We start from the raw sequence: 17,288 nt of genomic DNA on the forward strand, positions 1-17,288 counted from the left end.
ATAAGTTTTCTACATCACAAATGACTCATTTAAATAATTCCATTTGCTAATTCAGAGTTTTGTAAAGATGCAAAAAGAAAAATGTTTATCAAGTACAGGGATCTACTGAGCTGCTTACCGCCTGACACCTTGCTATCCATTTGACTATAGTTTCTTTTAAAAATTTCGATGTAGGAGTATCACATGTAGTTTCCATCAGTTATAAACTGAAAATATGCCATTTTGATTTGATCCCATTTTTGGTGAGCTCCCTTGTTTCTATTTCTTTCAAAAACAGTTTCAGCAAGATCAGAATAAAAATCTCAGTTTTACCCAAACCAACGAAGCTCCAGTGAAAACGCCCTAGGCTCTCCCTTCCCCCAAGGGCCCCGATTGCCCAAATCATTGCCAGCCCCAGTCCGCATTTCAATTCCAGAATTCACCCCTGGTTCCTGAACCGACAGGGGCTTGCTGACCAAGGCGGCGTTCAGCTACCGTAGCGCACGACCGCCCGCCCCGAGCCAGCATCCGCCCGTCGCCCTCGAGCGCTCGCCCGGCCCGGGCAAGCACCCAGCCGGCCTGCGAACCACGGCGCCCCGTCCCAAGCGGCAGGTGACTCCRCGCGGGCAGGGGACGGGGCAGCACACACATTCGGAAACACAAACCTCATACTGTCTCTGACGGAAAGTAAACGCACACAACTCGTTTCATCTCTTAGTTTTGTTGACGCAGTTCTGACAGATTACTAGGACGATTCACATAGCTGAGCCTGTGAACTCCTACCCTTCATATTCACACACTTACAGAGCACGTTATATTTTCAAATCTCTTCAACAAATTTCATACCCAGATGAAATGAAATATCTTCTGATTCCCAACGTTGCATCAGCACTTATTTCCAGACACACGCCTTCTAATCACTTAGCATGGAATCTTCACAAATTTATTAAAATGTATCTATAAAATTTAGAACTTGTGAGCCTAAGGCCACGGGCTGAATTAACTGCAGTCTCCCCCAYGCACACTCCTTGTGCGTCTGCAGTGCAACAGCGAAGCAGCTCCTTCGCACGCGGGCGACTCGGTAAACGCACGCACAGCTCACCACACTACACACGCGCCTCCCTAATTACCTTCTCTGCTCTCTCGCTTCCCAGCACGCCACTGATCCTCACAGGCTTCTGATACGCTTCATTTCTCATTTGTTCTTCTCTTTAGGTAGCTCCTCTCCAAGTTTCAGTTTATTCTTCACACTAGCTGAATCCAGGCCGGTTTTGAACTCCTCTCAGTCTAACCTTCGGTTGTTACTCAGCTTATTGATCATCTTTCCATCACGTTTTAGTTGTAGCATATAACTTAATCCCATCATAGCATAACTAAACACCTAAGCATTTTAAAAGGTACTCAAGACTTTGGAATTTGTCTTCTCACACTAATTTCCCAAGCCTCAGCTCCCTAAATCTATTTTCTGTCTGTTTTTAATGCGGTCCCCGCTGTGAACACGCCGAACGTTCTGACTGTTCGGCTCGTGCTTCTCTCATGACCCCTCAAAGGAGTAACAAAAAGGAAATCAGCAGCACCACCTTTCATGCTGCAGTCTAACTAGTCTAAACACCACGCAGTACTTGTTATTCCATACAGTACTAATTTCAAGCATATTGCATATTGCCACTGTTAACTGTCTTATAAAACCAGTGCTATCTTTATTACTTCTTGTCTACTCAAGTAGACAGCACTGATTTCAGAGAAGAGTTAACAAGTAAGTATTTAAATAGATTCTTTCAAAATTTACCTGCAGACTGGAAAATCTGCTACAAAGCACAAATACTATACCCGGAAACACACTTAGGTGCAAGTTTTCTGTAAATATAATAAGGTATTCTCAAAAAAGAAAAAAAATCTACATTTCTATTTGTTGTCATTCCTAATGACTAGAAGTAACTGTTTATGTTCACTTACATTAGCAATAGGAGGTTAAATCTGTGGGAAATATGTATGTTACCAACAGCAAGTGAGTTGTATGCATTTGCCTTTTCTAAACGGTTAGAAAAACTGCGCTCAGCCTGAGTTCCCAATATACAGCACAAGCCTATAGCATTAACTAGCAGATACTGGCAGTGTTTCATACTTTTTTCCATATATATGTCTTCCTGAGAATGCCTTACAGTTTCAAAATACATACAATCCAAAGGCAAATATCAACTGGTTCCAGCTTTTCATGCAGTTCCCCAATTTCTCTACATTTTGGGTTGTACCAAGAAAGTGATAACAAGGTTTCTGTGATAGAGGCATGTTTCAGCTAGGAATTTATTTCMGAGAACAATGGCCAAAGTGCAGTAAAATTATCAGGAACTATTGGTTTCCTTCTCAAGGAAAAATAAAATCTATTGAAGAGCCCTTAAAATCTAGACCCCATAAAAACATAATTTTAAGCGGTTATGTAGGAGTCTGTACACAATATTAGGCGAGTTACTATACATCATTTTAACAGTGATAAGCTTTTACTCTGTGAGACTTTTAGTTATAAAATAAGAGTTTYTATAGAAAGTTTTGAGTGCTTTTTAACTGTAGTATTACAAGTTACTGATTTTTAAAATAATGATTAAAATATTAAAATTAAAATCTTGGAAAAATCATTAAGTCACAACTATGCAAATGAAGTTCAGAAGTCATAAAATTCCTAGGAAAGTACAGCTTCCAGGAGCAAACAAGCAAAAAAGAAAAAAAGAAAAAAGAAAGGAAAAAAAAGAACTTTTAAAAAAATGTTTGTCCAGAAAGACTCAAACATTTAGTTGCTGACTCAAATTTGCTTTTGTCAAATCCAGCATTGTAAAGGCAATGAGGGAAACTATTTCCTGGCCAGTAAAAAATAAAAGCAACAACTGCAGTTGCAATTTATACAATTCATGAGAAAGAAATTTTCATATTACTTTATTAATTCAATCTGCACCTTCCTTATCTTCAGGTCTCCTATATCAAAGGTAAATATTTCTGAAAGATCTCATCAGATACAAAATGAAAGAAAACACAATGAACACCTATTTCACACTAACAAGTGACCTATTTAAAAAGTACTCAAGTCACTTAAGAGTCTAACATCTCAGCAAAAATATATAGGTAGAGTTGCCAATTTTGGGCTACAGACTTCATTTTTGCATTTCTCTCTTYAGAGATTTGAGTGTGTCATACCTGGTACGTTACAATGAATGACCTGAGCTTGAAAAACAGAATTTCTTGCCCATTTCTTTTCAAACTAGCTTTCATAAGTTTTTATTTATATATATAAAAACCTTTCCTCCCCACAAAAAAAAGGCTTCAAGGATCTTACAATTCTGTTAACTCCTTCATGCTTTAGTTCTTGTTAGAATATCACTAAGTGTTTATTTGAATTAAGACAGAGCGACAACCACTGCTACCAATCTTAAGAGAAGAGGATGGGCTACATCAAGATGCCTAGAGCAATGGCTCCAGGGTGACAGAAACACCACAATCTTTGCTTAACTAAGGATGTTCTAATACATTAGCACTGCAGTCTCAACCTAGGGCTGTAAGCTAAAGGAGTCAATTAAGGAGGAAGGAAGGAGCAAGCATTTACGATCAAAATACGATCAAAAAATTTTTTTAAAACTGTTTGAGCATACAAATGAAATACCTTCATCAATATTTAACAGGCATTGACATTTAGATGCCAGTTATTACTAAAGACTTTCAAGGCATTTCCTTACTGCAGAAAGTTAGTGATTCCGTTAAGTTTTCAGTGAGAACATGCACCTGTAGTTCAACATCTCTCCGTAAATAATTACGGCTGCCTTTACTGTAAGAATGTTTGTTATTCACTACCTCTAGTCTGATACAACACTACCACAAAATCAGAGGAGTTTAAACTTACCACAGTGAAAACTCCAAATACTCTGCAGGAGAGAGATTCCTATTCTCAGCTTCAACATTTGTTTTAAGACACCAAGCGTGAGCGGAACGTGAGAAGTCGACAGCACCTGCACAGCTGGCAGCGTTCTCCTGGGAGTTCAGGGAAGGCGAGACTACCCAGGTAGCTACTTTTTTTTTCAAGCAGGACTGAGAACAGAACAGCAAGCTCATGCAGTGGCAGTTGTGCTGCTCGTAAAATGCACGATAATTTAAATACAGTCCCACGAGCTACAGTCACAGCAATGAATCCAGCACAGCACATCAAGGCTCCCTAAGAGCCCCTAGGTACGTGTTCGTGACGTGCTATGCTCTGCAGTAGGTCACACCACAGTTGATTAGATGATCCTATACAATTCTGAAGTACGATTATTGCTTATTTCCTAATAAAACTAATAGTTCCTGTGAGACTTCACTCTTGACTCTACACTCGTATTTCCATCTGAATTAAATAACACTGGTAAAAATCATCATTGGAAAATGTATGAAATATTTAAAATACATAATCTAGGGGAAGCAAATACAAGACCTTTTGCTTCTTTTGCTAAAGCTAGTGTTTGAAAGGAGCTCTGATTTTGTATCTTGCTTTTTTACATCTTGTAAGAAAAGGTCTGTCATATAACCTAGATACTGAATCAAGTACCATTTCAGTATTCAGACTGGAAACAGATGTATCTGTTTTCAAAATTGTAGAAAAAAACAAGAATTGCAATATTTTTACTTATTCCTGTTAGTAAAAAACTCAGTATTTTCAGGAAAAAAGATCAATAATTAAAAATAAATGAAAAAATTTTGCACAGTTTTCAGTCAAATTGTTTAGTAAACAAAGGTAGCAAGGAGACACACACACACACACACACACATATATATATATATATATTTTAACATTTGTAGCAGGTTTATTTAGTCTTATATTAATATGTATATCCCGATTAAAAGGCTGGATAACACACAGGAGACTAGAATAAACAATCAGAACTCCAGTGCTGAGATTTGGAAGTAGTAAGTTAAAAGAGGGGGCATTAAATCAGGAAAATACAAAGAACTATGCTTGACAAAGTTCAAAGGAAAGAACAACACTTGTAGAATAGAGGAAAATCAAGCTTTTGTCACTAAATAGAAGCAGTAAATTCTGAAGATCGTATGTAAGAAGTTTGTTTCATCTGCATTTTTTTTTTTTTTTTTAATCCTCATCCGAGCTACTTGAGGCAGAGTTTTTCTGGAGTCACTTTTTAGAAAAGTCTGTCTATTATAACCTTGGTCAAGATTTAAAATGAAGTCTACTGCAGGACCACAGACTATTTGGCAATAACAAGTACAACTTTATACAGTGAACTACAAGTATGCAGATTACTGTTTTAACTGTCCCTGTGCTAAAGCCATTAAGAACTCTAGCTTAAAAGTTCCCTGTTACCTCATGTACTAATCACATGCCTGAGGCTATTGGAAGGCAGAGTTTACGTAGCTTACTTAATTCACTAGACAGACATCAGGCTCTAAGAGCACATCTTCCCTCTTTGGCACTATCTTACTTTTTCTACAATGTCCCTCCAAGCAGAAATACAATCTGCAGTATTCTCAGCTACCACAGGAACTTTGCAACAATTTAGCAAACGCTTACATTTTTTTACAAGCACAGTCATATCCTTGAATTAATTACACGGTTGATCTGCTTTTTCTTGTTTTGTTATTTTTTTGTTTTAGCATCTTTCTTTCATGACAGGAACTTACTTTCCCTGTGTTATGCTGCTAGAAAAGAACAGCATTAAACGTAACACTAAACAATATCACACTGACATTTTTCAAAACTGACCTGTATATATCTCCAAAGAAAAGTCTCATATAGTTTTGTTTTTTTTTTTTTAAGGAAGGAAAGGAATTATCGTAGCTGAAATTCTGTATTTTGCAGAATCGTCCTGTGGTTTATCAAGTCCTACAACTTGTCAAATTTTGAGGTCAAATGTTAAAAACTCCTTAAAAGTTTATGACAATGCACTGCTTTCTTACACTAAAAAGGCTGAACTTTAGCACTTCCGGAAAGAGACCAACCCAGCAGAATTTGCTAATTTCCTTGTGGAAACACACAGAAAAGGTGAGAAGAATGAGGAAAGTAAAGCTTTAAGAAGAAGTTATAACCAACATTGACAAATGAAAGTTTATTCAGTGTGAGAAAAAAAGTTTACTCATTTTTTAGAATCTCATTAATTAAAAGCCTGTCTCACAGACATCCACTGATCATGTTTTTCTCTGAAAATTACCTTTCTTGCTTTAGAGAAGCAGAATAATACTTAATATTTTTGCAGTCAGTAAAGTGCTTAAAAGATAAAAAGTATTATTTTAAAGAGCAATGAAAAATATACTTTCTTAAACATTGTAAATCAATGTATAAAGAAAACAACAACAGCAAAGTAAGGCCAAACAGAAGACCAGACTATTTACATGTGCTCTCTCGTATACTTTCCTGCTTTTCTTCCATTTATAATGACTCACCTGGTGCAGTAACCTTTTCAGTTTCAATAACTGAGTTTTTACGGCTGTGCAGTCTTGGACCATGTGCCGAAGTGTCATTTCATCAAGCATCACAGTATTCTCTGCTAAGCCCACCAGCTGTCTAGGAGCTTGGCAAAAATTTGGTGCTCCATAACTTTCAAAGTGACCAATAGGAGACTCCAGGTAGTTTGATCCCCTGGAAGAACATACAGAGATGACAAAGTAAAGCTAGAGTACACTAGAAGTGTTATGTGACATGTGCTATACTTACATATTGTGATGCACAGTCGGGGGGGGGGAGGGGAACAGAAAATCAGGAAATGTCAAGACCATTTCAGTAAATGGTTGGGCCCTTCTTCCCACTTGCATGAATCTCTCATAGAATAACAACTACAATACCCTAAAAACAAGTTTGCTCATCTGGATTTTTTATAAACTCTATCACTTAAGCTAGCCTAAGAACTATAGCATTGTATTTAATTTAAAAGCAAGTTATTAAGTAAAAAAACTATCTGAACCTACAACATACAAGTAATTAGACAGTGTAATATTTATGCTTGGAACACATACAGTAGTTTAACCAACTTATAGTAGTTGGTTAACCAACCAATAGTAGTTTAAGCAACCAATTTATAGCAACATATAAACAAAGGTAGCAAACCACCACATTTTTAAGTTACTTCCAGCAAGAGGCAAAACATATATTTCAATTAAAACCCCCCTACAGAAATCATGAGGGCTTTTTTTTATTCTTATTATTTTTCAAAACTGTTACACATCTCAGCAATTCTCTTAGTCAGGTATGCTATTTATAAATATACAACTATTCTGAAAATGTCATGTATTCAGTATTGCCTGAGGCCCTTCACTATAAAAGAAATTTCTTAACACAGTATTTTAATTTTTTAACTTCTTGGAGAAAAGAAGTTAGTTTAACAGGACAACAGGTTCTTACCTGCTCAAATCATTTTTACCATGGATATAGTGATCAGTATTGCCGAGATGATAGTGATCCTGTGTATTCCATCGCTGCTGTGGTGCTCTTTTCCAGAATCCTTCCGGATGTTGCCTAGCATTTCTGTCTTGCCTGTCATAACGGCTCATATTTTCACATTCCTCTACATGGAGCACAAAGATAGAAAAAGAAAAAAAAAAAGATTCTCAAATTCATTTCCAGTATCATGTAAATTAAATAGTTACTATGTGCTGGTAACAGGTGCAATGAAAATCTGGTTTCTTTTTATTTCAACTGACAAAAAAAATAAGCATTTTAGAACTGTCAGATAAACTTCTGTAACAATCTCACTTTTTTACTAGCATATAAACAGGTCTTGCTATAAAAATCACTTGGACAACATAAGGCTATGGAGAATGAGGCGGGAAAAAAAAGTAACTTTTTCCTGTCTCCGTTACTGACAGTATCTTCAGGCCTTTGAAGAGTTAGAACAGTACACACACACTAAGGGACGACATTTGAGAAAAACACCAGCACTTTATTCAAAAAGAGGAGGGGGGGGGGGAGAGAGAGAGAGAGAGAACACGAAAACAGTTTCAATACTTTTTATATATATTTTTGTACATAAAAAAATATATAAATCATCCCAATCATCTGACCTGTGTTTAAATTTTAGAGAAATTTAATCTTCATTTACCTGGACTGTAGGCGCGATTTAAAACAAACAAAATCTCTTTAAACCGCTGACTTGTTAGAAGGAAAACAGCTTTTGTTCATTTTAGTTTGTGGAATCTATATTTGGCAACTGCTTGTAAACCACGAGAAGCAAAGCCAAAACTGCTCTCCATGCCCTTAGACACAGCAAAACACAAAGTTTGGAGCCGCGACTCTGCCACTGCACTTCCCCCGTCACTTACCCAGAGAGCTGCTCCTCACATCGTCAGCGCTTTGCCAGGAGRACAGCTCTGCACAAGAGAACGTTGTTTTCTGTGGCTGCCTACTCGGGCATAGCTGCACATAAGACGCTCATAAACAGGCCTTCCTTCCTGCTCAGTTCCCAGCCCGCGTGGTGTTGGGAAGTGAGCCCAGTTCTACCCTGGGATATAAAACTGCCATCCTCGCTCGCTGCATACATACTTGTTGAACTAGAAATGTTTCTATAAATAGTGTCCAAGCAGCACCCCAGACTCCAGAACGAAAGGAGGAAAGTTTCTGTAGACCTGGGAAGTCTTTTAAGGCTGACGTCTATTAAATCACATGTAATTTTGAGCAAACTGTTGGCAAAAAGTGCTGTTAAATATTATTATAGAAATACTCATGCCTAGAACTCAATTTTATCAACTAGTTTAATAACCATAAAATTAGATAAGAGAACTACTTGGTCGCTTGAAGTTACCAAAGGTTTATTTTCCTTTAGAAACATCCTCCTATAGCTCATAATGCATGATTTTAATTCAAAATAAACCCTCAGTAAACTTACAAATAATTTTGTTATTATGTTTTTCAGCTTTCGCAAATGAAGCCGAGACACTTGGAATAAAAAAAACATAACATCAACAAAACAATGGATTTTGGGGTTTGCAGTGGTCACTCATTTAAGGAAAAGCATGAGAGCTTTTTGATTCTTCAGTTCAGTCCCATTTTGTGAAAAAAAATCAGCGTTCTCAAAAAAAAGCAAGAAACAATACCAATTATGCCAAATTAATTCTACAAGGAAAATCAACTCTTTAAAAATGCCAAAGATAATAACAATCAGCTAACATTGATCCCAAATAGTAAGTCTCTCCTCCTGAACCACCAGCTTAAACAGCACTGGTTGTCATAGACACAAGACATTCCAGCTGCATAAACACTACTGAAACTTAAATCTGTACCCTGCAAAAACTAAGTTTGCTATATTGAAGCAATGAAGCAGAAAAGTATTTCACTTTTATCTAGATTACAGATATTAAAATATAACCATTGTAATCTTTGCAAAAGGTTAATATATAAAAGGTTAATATACAAGTATATTAATCTTTTGTATTTTTAATACTTTTAAATTAATAAGTTGAAATAGAATTACTACTGCATATGCACTGTATGTTTCATAAGCAAGACTTGTAGCAAGAACTTGACCAACCCTTTCAAATTGTTTCTTGATTTTTCAAAAAGGACAACAATTATTATTACTGGAAAAATAGTTAGGTGCATATTCACTTATATTATGAGCAGTCATCTAGGTATGGCATGTTATCCATTCCAGCAAAATAAGTAATCTGTATATATCTATCTAGGCTTAGAAGATGACATTGGCATAGCAGCAACTGTCATAAAAATGTGCCCTTTATACAAGTACTTGGTAAAGTTTATTCTGAGATTTAAAAGTCTAAGTACTGCACTTCCTATTTATGCACTTTTAAAAATATGATTTGCCACCATTTTGTGGATGGTAGACTACGTATTTATTGTTAATTTGGCTTCATAGCAAACATACGCATAGCAGTCTTCACCCAAAGAACTCAAAGAGGCCGAATATCCTCAAACCTCACCGAGTAGCTAAGGAACACACAGAACAAAGAAAGCCTCTTTTTCCACTCAGAGCCTATTTCTACAATGTAAGGCACCTTGATAGTGTGTATCTGATGTTTCTATTTATTTGAAGACTACAGTAACCATTATAGCTAAAATTGAACTGGGAAGGAAAGCTAATATACCCATACTCATGCGTCACTGACAACGCTTACGAGTAGGTAAAAAAAAAAAAATGAAAAGCAAATGCCCTTGCAACTTTTTCAGGCTAGAATTTGAAAAAAACTATGGCAGTAAATTACCTTATCTAGCTTAATCTAGTCTGTATTTGTATCATTTTATTGGCATCTGTGTACTACCGTCTTGCCTATGTAAAGTCCTCCCTATGTAAAATATGTCAGCATTCTCACTGACAGCAATGATGTACAGAAGAAATCCTGAAAAAAAGCATCTTAAGAAATTAAGGCTTTTGTTACCTTRAATAGTATAAAAGAAGTTAGGAAATGATTGTCATTTTATAGAAGAAAAACAAGAATTCTCTCAAAAAGAATTATGATTCACTACAGCTGAAGTCCCTCCCCCCTTCCCCAAATGAAATTTTTCAATTATAGATGAAGCATGTAACTGAAGGGCTAACTTGAAGAAATCGAGTCTACTGAATTAGCTTATGAAAAAATATCAGCCTGCAATAAGGTAACATTTTTATAAAAAAAAATATAAAATTTTGAACTTTACTTAAGAATTCTTCAAATTTAAGAGTCGCAGTTGGGGAACACAGAAATTTTAAATTTCCCATATTTCAGAAAAAGAACTGTTACCCTAAACATAGAACAATTTTTTCTTGGGAGGAGGAAGAGTGCATCTACTATTAAAGTTGAAGTCAAAAAAGTGAAATTCAAAAACATCTTAATCCCGTAACACAGTTTCCCAACGTAAGATTGTTTGGCTGATTTACTAACCATTGTCATGAGGTGGGTCCTCAGGAAGGTCCACATCAAGCATGAGATCATCATCATCAAGATCACATGAATCAAGATTATTCAAGATATCCTACAAGAAAGAAAGTGTGAGAGAAAGCTGCTTTCATGATAATTCTACTATCATAGAGAAGTTTATTTCAAAACTTTGGTGCATTTCCATTGTATACATAACCAATACTGTCTGCAATTTCCTCTGTTCCAATGAGAAAAATCAATCTTTCTTGACACCATTTGTAAAAACACTAATAATCAAATCAATCCTATATGAAACAAAGCTGAATCAAAACATGTTTTTCTGCCCAAGCAATGCTCCAAAGACTTTTTCAGTTCATTAATATYCTGCATGCCTCCCAATTAAGACACTTTTAAAAGAAAATGATTTTTCTCAGTTTAAAAACAGCTTTGTGAAGAGATGTTAAATGACCTTAATTGAGTCTCTCTTGTTATAGTGATCAAAAGTTCTTAACCTCACTCAAGGAGGAGGCTGGGAGTAGGGCGGAATCTGTATTATCCAGATTTAAACCTTAGTTTCTCAAGAGTCTTAGTGCTTCAACTCCTTTAAATGCATCTAAAGATAGCCACAAAGTGATAAACCAGTCAGTCACAATAAATATATTTTTTTATAATGTTGAACCACAGTTAATTCAAAACCCATCTACTCCCAGCACTCTCAATAGGTGAGGCTGAGTGATGAAACAAAAAGTAAATAAAACTGCACAGATCAAGCTAACATTCCTCCTTCCCTTTATGAATATGCACTCACATATTGCAAAAATATTATTAAAAACATTCAAGTAGGACACAATAAAAGAAATATTAGATTATAAGTAAAGAAATGTATGCAGATTTACACTTCTGGCTAGAAACTTAAGAACAGTATCCATTGCAGCATATTTTGTCGGTCCTTTCAGTCAGCTAAGCCCCTAAGTAGTAATGGGCATGGAATATGTATCTTGCCATAAACAAGAAGGTGAGTTAAGCAGAACAAAGCTTCAGAGACACAAGATACCTGACCTGGATGAGTTATCGATGAGTTACTGGCCAGCAAAGGCGGCCTTCCAGCCTTCCTACCGAAGTATCCTGCCCAGATCAACACACTGACGAGTGACCCTGCTGCCTGCTCCGCTATGCCTCATCAGCCTCTTCAAAACCAGCACTCACCAGTATCTCCCCCTCCCCACACTGGTTACCGCTGCAAGGATGGCGCTACAGAGCTGGYCCGTACCTTTCACACCATCTCTCTCCCAAGACCTCAGCAAACAATAGAGGGTTTTCAAGACTGACTCAGAGCACTTCTTCTGAACCACTGTCTTTAGTATAGCAAGATAAAGCACAGGGAAGATTATTTGCTAGCAAATTGGGTGGAACTATATCTTAACATTTTTTAAGCTAATGCAATATCAGCAGCGGAGACTTCTGTCTTAAATCCTTATCAAGAAGAGATGTACAAGCTTTCTTCTCTGGTATATTGTTACAAGAGAGTAACTCCACACAGTCTAATAAGGGCAAGCAATACAATCTGGCACACTCACAAATTTTCTCAGTCATCGGCACACTTATCTGACAAAAAGGGACAAGACCCAACAGCAAGGTATGGTTGATGAATGTTATTAACATGTTTTATCTGACTGAATCCTTCAGGGGAAAACCAAATCCACTGCTTTCTCTAACACACTTCTGCTAAATCCAAATGACCAGAGATTATTTTCACAACACAATGTACCGTTACTAATACACGAGCATCCATACAACCTAAGCCAGACTTGTTGCATATACTTACCTCAAATGACTATTTTTTWAAAACTTAAATATTTATAGAAACTTACTGTCTCTTCACCTTTTATACAGTGACATGAAATGGAGCAAGAGTGTTCAAAAAATGTTTACATTTTCTCAGCAAGTTTAAAGCTGCAGGATGTTTTTCTTCCCTTCTCCTTTACTACACTGAACTCCGCATTATGTATTATTCCTTCAAATTGTTTTTCTTCTTTAGAATCCTTTTATAATCAAGAAAGGTGATGCTTCTGTATTTCTTTCAATACATTACCAAACGCATCTTTCTGCTTTGGTTAGAAACAACACCCGTGCTTTTAATGAGCTGGGAAATAACACCTGAACATGTTTCCTGCTGTTAAGGCAGCTTTGGTCTGGAACAGCAGCAAGTGAACACCTACAATCCTTTCACATGTTTTATCAGCCAGCAGAGATTGGACTGCTCCCAAGGTGTTGGTGAAAACCCAGCTTTTTTGGCCAAAAAATGTGAAATATTCAGTTATCAACACTATGCTCTGTTGCCTTTTGTCTTTTAGATTGTGGTTCATATTGAGCTGTTTCTAAAATTACTAGAAAAATGTCATGTTGCATAGGTATGCTAATTGTACAAGAAAAATGCAATAAGGAGTTAGTACTAACAGAATACATATTCCATCCAAAACACTACTCAGTCTGGTATAAAGAAAAAAGTAACTGTAGTGTGGGGCAAGTCGAACCGGCAGTCAGATGACAGAAATGGGTTCCTCATCCCTTCAGAATACCCACGGCAGGAAAACCGGGCTCTGGACAGTAAATGCTCAGCCACACTACTGAAATGCCACGGCAGACAAAGCGCAATGCTTGTGCCACAGAACCCAGAGCCCTTTTCACTTGAGCGTTCAAAGAAAGCTAAACTTGTTAACACCAAAGTGATTGTAAGGTACAAAACAAAGCAGATCTCATGCCTACGAAAATTGTTAACGGTTATACACCTCTAAATTTCTTTGCCTCTATTTTCCCGAATCCCAGATAAGAGCCGTAGGTCTTTAAAGTCTGCTATTAGATTCAAGCATTTCACATCTGCCTCTTTTCTAAGAGCAGAAATGCAGATTTATTTAGGTTTAACAGACACATCTAAAGATGATTCATGGGACCAATATTGAAAAAAACTTCACCAAATATTAAGTAAATAAATGTTTTATTTATTTCTCACAGGGTAACAACCTGATCATCAAATACCTGACTGAACACTTGCATGCAGACCAGCAATAGGCTGTAAAGCCACACTCACTTGGAAAACTATGCCTTTCCTGGTTAAGCATTTGTTTTATTTGTTTTGTCAGAGCTGTATGCGCAAAAGGAAGTTTAACAAGCATGTCTCTAAACCAGTGAGCCAAATGCTCTTCAGCACCGTTCTACATCCTTCCCATGCTGTTAACAAATCGACAAAGGACTACAATATTTGATTACAAATGGAGGAAAAAGCAAGGCATATTTTAAGATTCTGTTACTACCATAAAACATTATATTTTACAGTTCTGCAGGGGAAGTTATCTGTTGCCTTGGGGAAAGAGTATGAGATGAAAACAGTTAATATTTACTTTTTTTATTTTTGTTAGGCATTAGCAATATGGAAAGGTAGAAAAACTGAGATAGAACTACCTGTTTTGTCTGTATTTCAAAATTCTACCTGAATAACATTACTATGCATAGCATTCTACACATCCGGGGATCCTGTATTATCAGGACATTGTGAAAAAGCTTTCACAGAGAAACTGAAGCCATTTAAAGAATATGTGGATTTAGCATTAAGGAGAATAAACAGAACGTAAATATTCATTACTTCTCATTTCTATTAATTTAAGCTTTTCCAGGAACTCAAGAGATTTTTAAATACTGTCATTTTCTTAAACAATTCTTCAAAACACAGGTACATTTGAGAGTCAGTTTGTTAGTCGATAAAATTATTTTTATCCTGTGCATACAAACTCAAAACTGGTATGAACAAACATTTTCTCTCTCTGTTGGGGAAATTTAATGAACAAATACTGAATTACAAGTGGCCTGAAATATATATAACAGTTAGAACATTTGCCATTATTGTGCAGAAGCATTAAAAAAACCCACAACACAAAAACACAAATGTCAAGAGTGATAACTAATAAACCTAGACAAGCCGCTATTATCTCCGCATCCAAACTCAGAAGTCTAATGATGTCAGAGCAGGGTCAGCATCTGAGATGCCAAACATACATTTCCGTCAACAGCACATTTCATTATATTTCCCTAATTATATATTCTTGAACCACACTGAGGCAAACTCTATGCTAGGAAGACAACTCTGAAAATGAAGTCTTTGGAAGGGCTGGGCCACAGGTAAGTTTACCTAACAGTACTTCCCACTGCTGTCTACTTGGCAAACAGATGATACAAAAGTAGGTATTATCACTATTATCTTGAAACAGCTGTAAGAAATCAAAAGTTTCATCAACACAACATTAGTACATATACAAACAATATTTACAGACATCAGCTACTATTTTTATTACCTATATAATGAACTACAGTTAATCACACAGCAGCAACACTGCTAATAATATATGTACTTAAGAGCTATTAAAATCATGAAGTTACTCTGGGCAATCAAGTCAAACAGAATAGAAAGTAAGAAACTCTTCAAAAGGGCATCATCTACAACCCTACAGAATATTAAATGTTTTGGCAGTTTTTATTAAAGGTTACAGTAGGAGAAGAAGCAAATTTTATTTATTTAGTTGAAAGGAATAATGCATCTTCAAGCAGCACGTAACTTCACAAGACTGATTTAGCACTAGATTTTTTAAGATGGTACAACCTAGAAAGAGATTAAGTTTGGGACTATGAAATCCCAAATCAAACTACAATCTTGCCCTCGAGCTCTTCCTCCAGAAATGTTTTCAACTAAACACATGCAGTGCTCTGTTGACACAATATTTTTCCTATTACACTGCAGTGAGAAAGAGATGATCCATTACTACTGGAATAAAAACTGAATAAATTTGGAACCCCAGTAGCAGTGAATACTCACACTGTGTAAGAGATGGGAAAGGACTAAATAAGAAGAAGGGAAACAGGCTTAGCTGGTTTACATCAGTTTTCTGCAAGTTCCTTCTGTAGCCACAGCCCTCGGGTGCTATATTTTATCAAAGGTTAATCAAGCACACCCCAACAGCTCACTCGCAGCACTTGCTTGTTTGCCTAATTCGTTGGATATGTACAGGGTAGCATCTCTTTCTCAAGAGGTGGAACAACAATAAGTTCTTAAGAGCAATATGCTTTGAAGATCAGAGGCACCGTACAACAGCTACTTCTACTGAAGCAAAACGAATTTGAAGTTCTACATAAATTTGTGTCACATCCATCACAGTGCACTGCAGTAGCAAAATGCTCTTTTAAAAAGTTCTTTTCCTAAAACTCCTCATGAAATGTATACAAGCTTTTTTCCAATCAGAAGCAGTATTTTAGCGCTCCTCAAGTAAGTTCAATTTAGCTTAACAGTCAGACCTAGGCAGAGGCCTAATTATCAGTTTTCCCATTTCTTGAACTAAGGACATAACACAATTCACAACAAATTAGTGTGCCCAATATACAATAAACTACAGTGTATCCAAATTAGAAAAAGATAGGTGTCTATATTTCCTTTTTTTGAAATGCAAAAGATGTGCAGCTGTGGAAACTTATAAAACAATGTACATCATATTGGAATTAAAAAAAGGAAAGAATTGAGTGGTTCAGGTGGGTGCAAAAAACAAAGTAATACTGGATAAGCCACCCACAATCAAATTATTTTGGAGTGTTCACAGAATTGAAAAGGGCTTGAGCTCAAAATATCACTTAGCATTTTCCCTTCTACTTTTGCACCTAAGGTTTTATCTTGCTCAAAAAGCAATTGTGTTTGGGTAGTCATGAACTTTTAGTGAATAACAGGAATATTATTTCACCTTTCTTGCACAGTTCAGGGTCTCAGATGTCAATCATTTTTTCTAACATTAGAAATTACGTTGTTAAAGGAAAGTAGTTAACAATTATTATTACTGATTTACTGAGTGAGGGCTTGCTTCCAACAGCAATCATATACTGCTGAAAAATAGAAGTGAATGCTCACRTGCAATTTAAATATTCCACAGTGGTTATTTAAGTTGAAAGTGCATAAAAATGCCTTCAGCTTGATATGCTGTATACCTTGATTTCTGAAGCCTATATGCACTTTTTTTTTGTTCTATTTTCTTGATCAAAAAGAGCATACAACAGCATTTACATATAGACCATTTAACACAAGATTAACTTGCTAACTTGCTTCAAACAACAAAAATACTAAAAGGGGGGAGGGACATTCCACTTGGAGGGGGAGGGGGGAAAAAATCAAACTCTACAGAACATATTTCCAGAAACTCAACATTTCATAGTATTTAAATGAGCAACATTCTATTATTACAGCAAAAGATGCCATGTGTCATTTATAACATCAGTATGTTAATAACCTTCTGGCATGTCTCTTGATATTAACATTCACCTACCACATTCCCAGGTTACTGACAATACATTTACAAAAGCTTCACCTGACATTAAAGTAACCTAATTTAGTAAAAACTTTAGTATTAAAGCTGGCTGGATATTATAAAAGGTAAATATGCTGGACTATTTCCAATAGATACTTTGTT

The 17,288-nt window shown here is 36.3% G+C and overlaps 1 protein-coding gene across 3 annotated transcripts in view; it reads right to left on the minus strand.

Moving 5' to 3' along the window:
* The window catches only part of CCSER2 (coiled-coil serine rich protein 2), a 71,587-nt gene that overhangs the window by 25,031 nt on the left and 29,268 nt on the right, over positions 1-17,288 (minus strand). For all 3 annotated transcript variants that reach the window (XM_085323646.1, XM_085323648.1, XM_085323647.1), the window contains exons 4-6: positions 10,816-10,906; positions 7,346-7,508; positions 6,391-6,586 (exon numbers count right to left, since the gene is read on the minus strand). In XM_085323646.1, coding sequence (XP_085179772.1) covers positions 6,391-6,586; positions 7,346-7,508; positions 10,816-10,906 — 450 coding nt within the window. The remainder of the gene's footprint in view (positions 1-6,390; positions 6,587-7,345; positions 7,509-10,815; positions 10,907-17,288) is intronic.

This window comes from Rhea americana, unplaced genomic scaffold, assembly GCF_003343005.1.
Source record: "Rhea americana isolate MKP2758 unplaced genomic scaffold, rheAme1 scaffold_86, whole genome shotgun sequence".
Taxonomy (NCBI): Eukaryota; Metazoa; Chordata; class Aves; order Rheiformes; family Rheidae; genus Rhea; species Rhea americana.